The following is an 8,818-nucleotide window of genomic DNA, read 5'->3' on the forward strand; positions in this document are numbered from 1 at the left end:
CACCCTTGGCTTCCTCAGATCCCCCAGAGGAAGGCCAGGGCCCTGGACACCGTTGCCATGGCAGCAGCTGCCAGGGTCTGACTGCCCTCCCCCTTGCCTGCAGGGCTGCCCTGCCTGCCTTCTGATTCCTTCAGCTCCTGCTACCTGAAAAGGCCTGTACTCTCCACCCTGGCTGCATGTAAACGTGCCTGGAGCCCACAGCCCAGGAGCAGTTTTACAAGGTGGTTAAAGGTTCCATCTCTTACATCATACTGCTAGGATTTCAATCCTGGGATCAAGCCCCACATCGGGCTCCTTGCTCAGTGGGGAGCCTGTTTCTCCCTCTCCCTCTGCCTGCTGCCCCCCCACTTGTGCTCTCTGTCGAATAAATAAAATCTTTAAAAAAAATAAAATAAAATGGCATTTCTTAGACTTAAACCCTCCCTAGCAATTGTGAGCCCAGCAACATGTCCTCACAGGACCCTATGTTAGCAGTATCGAATCAAATCCAGAAGAAGGGTTATTTCATAGCATCCACCCCAACCACACACAAGTGGCAGACCACATTCCTTTGTAACAAATGGTTGTCACCATGGCAGAACCACCTTCACCTTATTTCCTCTTGAGAGCCCTTTCTCTCAAGGGAACCCCAAATCAGTTACTGTCAGGCAGAGACTTAGAGCCAACACAAAGACATTGTCTTCATTCTTCCTTCCATTCCTGGTTCTAGTTCTTTATACCTCCCTTGTCTGACCCCCATGTTTGCCAAGTTCTCAACAAGGGTTAATTTATACTAGTTTGGGAGCTTTCAGGGTCAACTGTGTCTCCTACTATCAGCAGCACTAGAAAGTAATCCCACCCTACAAGGTCACACTGAGAGAGGAAAGGAGGGGAACAGGCCTGGCAGGGCACGCTCCTGGCCGCCAAACCCAACAGGGGAAAGGAATTTTTTCATTTGTAGTTAGAGCTCTTTGCTGAGATCTCCCCTAGATCTTTCCTTAACTTGCTGAATTTATCAGCCTATTTAGTACTAATGGCATGCTTTAAATTAATATTTTGTAGCTAATGTACTGAATGATAGAATTTGGATTCAAAGAATAAGGGAGTGAATCTAACAAGACAACATTTAGCCCAGAAAAACAGACGTTTCTATACTTGGGTTAAAATTAAAATGATTTACATATATGCACCCTTACATTTTTTGCAGCGTTATTTACAATAGCCAAACTATGGAAGCAGCTCAACTGTCCAGCAACAGGTGAATGGATAAAGAAGGTGTGGCATATATATATACAATGGAATATTATTCAGCCATAAAAAAGAATGACATCTTGCCATTTGCAACATGGATGGAGATAGAGTATTATGCTAAGTGAAATAAGCCAGTCAGAGAAAGACAAATATCATATGATTTCATTCATATGCAGAATTTAAGAAACAAATGAACAAAGGAAAAAGAGATACACCAAAAAAACACACTCTTAACTATAGAGAACAAACGAATGGTTACCAGAGGGGAGGTGGGTGTGGGGGATGGGTGAAATAGGTGAAGGAGATTAAAAGTACATTTATCTTGATGAGCACTGAGTAAGACATAGAATTGTTGAATCATTATATTGTACACCTGAAAGTAATTTAACACTGTATTTAACTATATTGGAATTAAAATTTTAGAAATTAGAATGATTTATATAAGTGTATTAACAGGGATGTGTGAAACAGATTTGGGGGTGTCAGGTGATTGCAATTAAAGTGGATTTAACTGTGATATGGCATCTAAAAATCTAGTATGATCTTAGGATGCATCTACAGATGTATAGTAGTTATTCTAGAATGAAGGTGTGATAAGATCACTCCATTCTACACTAGGCAGAACATTCAGTATTTTCAGAGGCATTTACAAATTCAGGAGCATGTAGGATGGTGAGAGACTTTGAAAAAGTATATCATATCAGAAAGAACTGAAATAACTGGGGAGGTTAAGCCTAAATAAAAAAGTCTTGGTGAGAATATAATTGTTTAAGGATTAAATGAGATAGCATATTGAAAATGCTTAGCACAATACCTGGCATACATGCTGAATTAATGTTAATTTAAAAAACAATAATTAAAGGGGCACCTGGGTGGCTCAGTCAGTTAAGCGTCTGCCTTCGGCTCAGGTCATGATCTCAGGGTCCTGAGATCGAGCCCCGCATGGGGCTCTCCACTCAGTGGTGAGTCTGCTTCTCCCTCTCCCTCTGTGATCTCTCTCGCTTTCGCTCTCTCTCTATAAATAAATAGAACCTTAAGAAAAAACAATAATTTTAAAAAATTAAATTAAAATAAAAATTAAAAATAAACAATAATTCATAGTAATATTAGCATTAGGTCATATTATTACTATTTCTATTATTATAGTTAATGCTTACAGAGTGCTTTCTATGTGCTAGGTACCTTTCCAAGTCCTTTACATATACGGACTTACTTACTCATTTTCCCAATCCCATGAGGTAGGTATTATTATGTCTTCAGTTTTGCAGATGAGGAAGTTGAGTCACAGAAAGTTCAAGTAGATTGCCCAGTGTGCCTCACAACTGGGAAGGGGAAAGAACTAGAACATTAACTCTGGCAGTGTCAGGCTATCAAGGGTAAAAGGCACTTTTGTTACTTCACTCTTGTTTCGTATCACTCCAGAGGGCAGAACCAACACCAATGTATGTAAACTACTGGGAGGCAGGTATCAGCTCAATAAAAGAAAAAACTACTCTGAATGACTACAGCTGTATGAAATTTCAATCAGTGTCTTTTAAGGTAGTGAGTTCTTCATCACAGGATGTAAGGGGGAAAAGGATAGAAGTGAAGAAATGAATAAAATGGGGGTCCTCTTGGAAAGAAACCATACAAATGATGAAGCCAGCCTTTGGTGAAAAGAATAAAGAAGGAATAGTGAAACTTGGATTTTAAAAGACACACATCACTGAAAAATTGAAAAGTAAAACATTTATGGAAAAGATACAAAAGTGAACTAATATTTGTCTTGCTATCTCAACACAAAGTAAATTAGATGTTGGAAAAAAGTGACAAAAAGCTCTTAAAATAGGAAAATTCCCATATGAATTTGTTTGGAAACTTACTAGACAGCCTGGGTTTGAAAAAGAAAATGAGGGGCACCTGGGTGGCTCAGTCGTTAAGCATCTGCCTTCGGCTCAGGTGGTCCCAGGGTCCTGGGATCGAGCCCCGCATCGGGCTCCCCGCTCGGCGGGAAGCCTGCTTCTCCCTCTCCCTCTCCCGTGCTGTGTTCCCTCTCTAGCTGTGTCTCTCTCTGTCAAATAAATAAAATCTTAAAAAAAAAAAAAAAGAAAATGATCCCAGGATCCTCACAGATCTGATAGCCACCGACCCTGAAACTATAAAATACAGAGAGGAGAGGTATACTTTACTCTCTGGAAGAAAGGGTACCTGCATGAGAAGGTAGCATCCAGGCTGATATGAGTAGTAAGATGCAGGCATGAGGTTGAAGATCATAAAACACCATTAGATCTAAACATACATACTTGTAATGACAGTTGAATGTTAATATGATTTTAATCCTGCTACTCAGTGTGTGGTCAACAGAATTATTGCATAGTTGGATATGAATATCTTCTGTGCTGAATCTTTTGGGTACAGCTGTCTCAGGACCCAGATACTTGCTGATTTAATGAATTAACATACACTTTCTCGACCAGCAACACCAAGAGGTGGCTGGTTAAGGATTTAGAGTCCCAGAAAAATCTCTTTCTCTCTATATATACATATATATATACATATACACACATATATATAAAAATGTGTGTGTATACACACACACAGACAAACACACACATACATATAGGGGTGCCTGGCTGGCTCAGTCAGTGGAGCATGTGACTCTTGATCTTGGGGTCATGAGTTCAAGCCCCATGGGTGGTGTTTACTTAAAAATTTTAAAAAATAGTATCCATATATACACATATATAATAATGCCACAGTGTCCACCAAAAATGCTCCCATTACAGATAATAAATACGTTTTTAGACTATTTGTACTTAGATGGACAAATGTGTATTTTGATTTATGAAAATCAAAGTATTCATGTTTTTAATTTGCATACTTTACAAACAACTCTTTCTAGAGTTCTAGAGCTGAATGATTACTAATTTAGACTGGAGCCTCTATTTGTAATACAGGTTTGGGGGCTCAAAAAAATCCTTAAGTCATGGAAAAGTGAAAGCTTATCTTCCATAAAAGTGACAAGTAAACCATGTTGATAGAGCCTAAACGGACTTGATGGAGTTAGAGATGTGGATTAAAGCTGGGAAAGGTGACATATGGTATCGATTCATTAAGGACAAATAGTCAAATTTCAGTGCAGGCTCTGGCCCGTAGGGGAAATAATGCGCCTTGGTGGCGGACAACGGGAGAATAAGGGAGAGAGGTGGTATCAGGGTAAGCAGCAGAGAAGAAGAGGCAATAACTCCCAAGACTGGATGCTGACCGTCTCTGGTAACCAGGAAAAGGCAAATATAAACAAAGAGGTGAGTGACGATGCCTGATGTGTTGCGTGTTAGGAAATACTGGCAGGCTGCAGCACGGCCGCCCGCGGTCAAAGTGGTAACTGGGGATCTGAGCTCGGCGGTGACGCGCGGCCCTCACGTGACCAGGAGCCTATGTCTGCCCAAGTCCCTCTCTCCTGGTCGTTTTTGCCTGTCCAGACACCGTCTGCCTCCTGCCCTTTGGTCGAGGGGAAGAGCAGAAGGAAGTAAGTCCCCTTGGTCTTCTTAAATCGGTATGAGGGTCTTTGCTGCCCAGTAACCTCTGGGATCGGGATGGCAGAGAGTACCAGGCCTTTTCCTAGACCCAGCCCCGCCCCCTGCGCCCACATTTCGGTGCAGAAAATGGTGGTCTTGGGGTGAGGTGGGGAGATGAGTGGGGGCCCCTGGGGGACACAGTCACTTAGAAATAGTTTCTAAGTAATCCTTTGCTTGCACTTGCCGCCTGAAAAAAAATGACGAGCACTGCGGGGTGCGGGGTGGTGGGGCACGGAGGATGAAGCTTGAGGTGCGGCCTGGGGGAGGGGTAGCAGAGGGGGCCGGCGTGGGGGCGGCGGCTAATGCCCAGGAAAGGGACGTGTGGTGTCAGTCAGTCCTTCCCTCCTCCCCACTCCCCGCCCCCTACCCTGTCTTGCGTCTGTCTGCAGGTCTGCAGGTCTGCAGGTCACCGCGGTGCGCCTTGAGGAGAGGACGCCTAGAGCAAACCGCCAGGAGAGGTCCAGGTCGGGGAAAGGGTGGGCAGTGGCCCGGGATGGGGTGCGAGGGAGGACGCTGACGGGAACGCAGTCGGCAGCACCACCGCCCCGCCCCTGCCACTGCCACTGCCACTGCGGGAGAGGCCTGTGGCAAGGCCTGCTGGGAAAACGGTGGGCTTTCGGGAAGGAGGGGGCGAGGGAGGCTGCGAGGGGTGGGACGCGGCGGGGTCCCCAGGGCCGGAGAGCCCCTCGGCAAGCGTAGGTTGGGGAACCTGGGCCCCGACACGGGGAAAGGCAGGTATGGGAACCGGGGCCGGGGTTTTGATCCAGCCACCAAGTGTGTTGACTCTGCCTTGCTTGTCTCCTATGAATAACTACTTAAAGACCATCCTGAACATGGAAAAATCCTGCCAAGAAAATGAAGAACAGCCACAGAGCGCACCCAAGACGGATGAGGAGCAGCCTCCTGTGGAGCACTCTCCCGAAAAGCAATCTCCGGAGGAACCATCTTCCGAGGAGCAGTCCTCGGAGGAGGAGTTCTTTCCCGAGGAGCTCCTTCCCGAGCTCCTTCCCGAGATGCTGGTGTCCGAGGAGCGCCCTCCTCAGGAGCGCCTTTCTAGAAGGGACCTTTTTGAAGAGCGCCCTCCCATGGAGCAGCCTCCTTGTGGAGTGGGAAAACATAAGCTAGAAGAAGGAAGCTTTAAAGAGAGGCTGGCTCGCTCTCGCCCGCAATTTAGAGGGGACATACACGGCAGAAATTTAAGCAATGAGGAGATGATAAAGGTAGCAGAAGAGATGGAAGAAATGAAAAGAGTACGCAACAAATTGATGGTTATGCATTGGAAGGCGAGACGGAACCGTCCTTATCCTATTTAATGTGTTCGGCCTTTAATTCTGTTTTGCCTGATATTAAGTGTTGCCACCTGAAGGTGGTATTTTCTCATATACCTTTGCCCATCTCAATTATAACTTTTCGCGTGGCTTTATTCTAGGTGTTTCACTTGTAACTGGCATAAAATTGGGTTTTCCCCGCCCACAAGCTGCAAGTTTCCCTTTTTCAATCATGAGTCTCACCCATTTGCATGAAAAGATGTACATTATATATTGTGAAGTGAAAAAAAAAATTTCGAAAAGTATATGTTGTATCCCATTTTTGTAAAAAATGTATATTTATATATTAATATGCAAAGAGAAAACTGAAAGTATATACTTAAATGGCTTAACAGTGGCTATCTGCGGTAATAGGTGTTTTGGTTTGTTTTTCATTTTTGCTTCATCGGAACTTCTCATTTTTCAAGACAAACATTTTACTTTTGTTGCAAAAAATATATAATGGGAAAAACTTTAAAAACTGTCAATCAGCTTATAAAGACAATGTGGCACTTAATAAATACTTCTCAGAACTTTAAAGAAAAGTAAATCCCATGTTTGTTTGTTTTTAAGTAGGCTCCATGCCCAGCATGGAGCCCAATGCGGGCTTGAACTCACAACCCTGAGATCAAGACCTGAGCTGAGCTTAATGGACTGAACCACCCAGGTGCCCCAATCCCATGTTTCTTTTAAATCTCAGGCAGAAAAACAAACCAGGTACTTTTATTTAAGGGTCATTCTTTTCCCATTGAAAGAGGAATGATGCTTGACTTACAAGGTGGCTGTGGAGCCAAATGAAGATCCTAGAGCTGCCTGGTTTTCCCCCATCTGCACATGCAGGACCCCCAACTCCTATAGATACCCTTCAAATACAGGGGATAGAACCCAAAGGAGATTTCACTTACACCCAGAAATAATTCCTGTGAGATCCCAGCTGCGTGCCACATTCTATTTCTGTCCTGCTATTCTCTTCCCTTGGATATTGTCACAACTGCTGGGCACAGCTGCCTCTTCTCCTGGGTCCTGCTCCTTCCAAGCCCCCCTGCCCCACAGCTAAGGTGCCTGGGTCCTCCAGCTGCGAAGTTTTCCCTGATTGCTCTGGAGTCCCTCCTGGGCCAAAGCTGAACTGTATCTCCTACAGATAAATGGAGAATGCCCCTCCTTCAGCTTTAATATTATACTTATCCAGGTGCATAGCATCCCAGTGCTGCTTAAACCTCAAGGTCTTAAAGAGTTCTTAGCAAAATAGTCCCTTTTTTTCCTGAAAGCCTCATCTTTTCCCCAATTCATTCAAACATGAATTCACTGAGACTTGGGCTAGGAGACAAATTTGTGGGCCAGCCATAATGCTGTGTATTCTGAATTGGAACCTCCCTCCCAAATAATCTCCAAAAATGACTACGGTTTTAGGCGCCTAACATTTGCCTTAGGGCAAATTCCCTCCCAAGGGTTTTCTGGCAGACTTGCCTTAACCAAGTCAGCGGACTTGCTCAGCTTGTATAAATTAAAGAGGAAATTAAGACTTAGGTTAAAGCTAGGGCATTTCCCTTCTACCCTACCCCACATCACCAAGAAGCATTCAAAAGTACTTTGTAAGTCATTAAAGTACTATATATGTATATACATATATATGCATGTGTGTATCAGAGATTATGATTTCTCAAACTACCCTTATAACACCTAAGATTGTTTTATTGATCCTATTAATTCTAGAAACATGGATAGTGGTTAATAATTTTTTTAAATTATGACCCAGTCATGAACCCTGAGTTTCTGTTTGATTGACTGTGTAGCTTCAGTGTGTTTACTTCTTTAGAAAGTATGATTTGCAATTCCAGAAGGATCACTGGGAGGAGGAATTGTTACCCCAAATTCAACATTAAAATTATTTGCATATCTTATATATTAGCATTTCTCATATAAAAAATGCAGGGACCTGGGCTCTACCCCAGACCCACTAAATTTCCTTTTCTATCAATTAGCACACAAATTAGAGATCCACTGCTATATGCAATATACTCCTGGTTTTCATAAAAATAAATTATGACATAAATAGAAAAAGAAGCAGATGATTTTATCAGAATTTAAAACGGTGAAAAGCTGGGGCGCCTGGGTGGCTCAGTCATTAAGCGTCTGCCTTCGGCTCAGGTCATGATCCCAGGGTCCTGGGATCGAGCCCTGCATCGGGTTCCCTGCTCAGCGGGAAGCCTGCTTCTCCCTCTCCCAGTCCCCCTGCTTGTGTTCCCTCTCTCGCTGTGTCTCTCTCTGTCAAATAAATAAAAAATCTAAAAAAAACAAACATAAAAGGGTGAAAGGCTTGGGGCACCTGGCTGGCTCAATCAGTAGAGCATGTGACTCTTGATCTTGGGGGTTGTGAGTTCAAGCTCTACACTGGGTATGGAGTTTACTTAAAAAAAAGTGAAAGGCTTGTCCAAGCATATTTTTAAGAAACTAAAAACAGCCTCATCAATTTTACTACATAAAATTTAGATTTCTTGCAGCGAAGCAAGACCATACACAGAATAAAAAGCTGAGGACAAGAAAATAGCAAGATGTATTTTCCACGACTGGCATTATGTAATGCCTTGCATTTCTTCCTTCCAATGAGTAAAATGGATCAGAAATAAATTTAAAGTTCTTTGGTTATCAGTTCACAAAATGGTAAACCAATCCTGTGCCCTTGACCTTTTTTGTTTTTATTTTCCACTGTATGATGCCATTTGG

General features: G+C 43.3%; 1 protein-coding gene and 1 long non-coding RNA gene across 3 annotated transcripts; one reads left to right on the top strand and one right to left on the bottom strand.

The window, feature by feature from the left end:
- Window positions 1–67: 67 nt before the first annotated feature.
- On the bottom strand, window positions 68–5,289 carry LOC145719925 (uncharacterized). The gene is made up of 2 exons (XR_014142682.1): window positions 5,155–5,289; window positions 68–2,262 (listed from the first exon to the last, which is right to left on the bottom strand). It is a non-coding gene; the product is annotated as an uncharacterized LOC145719925 (long non-coding RNA).
- Window positions 4,676–6,644, top strand: TCEAL1 (transcription elongation factor A like 1). 2 transcript variants are annotated; one of them, XM_081811547.1, is made up of 3 exons: window positions 4,676–4,738; window positions 5,174–5,251; window positions 5,609–6,644. In XM_081811547.1, the coding sequence occupies exon 3, from the start codon at window positions 5,621–5,623 to the stop codon at window positions 6,098–6,100; it is 480 nt and encodes a 159-aa protein (XP_081667673.1). In that variant the 5' UTR covers window positions 4,676–4,738; window positions 5,174–5,251; window positions 5,609–5,620; the 3' UTR covers window positions 6,101–6,644. The 2 variants fall into 2 exon arrangements, with proteins under 2 accessions (XP_081667673.1, XP_030887384.1); XM_031031524.2 differs by lacking the exon at window positions 4,676–4,738 and having other exon boundaries at window positions 5,174–5,263.
- The last annotated feature ends 2,174 nt before the right edge of the window (window positions 6,645–8,818 follow it).

Source organism: Leptonychotes weddellii, unplaced genomic scaffold (genome assembly GCF_054177405.1).
Source record: "Leptonychotes weddellii isolate Sample4059 unplaced genomic scaffold, ASM5417740v2 HiC_scaffold_8306, whole genome shotgun sequence".
NCBI classification, from domain to species: Eukaryota; Metazoa; Chordata; class Mammalia; order Carnivora; family Phocidae; genus Leptonychotes; species Leptonychotes weddellii.

What these genes read in the sequence shown, in the direction of transcription:
- TCEAL1 (XM_081811547.1), top strand. Translation starts at nt 5,621, where the DNA reads ATGGAAAAATCCTGCCAAGAAAATGAAGAACAGCCACAGAGCGCACCC.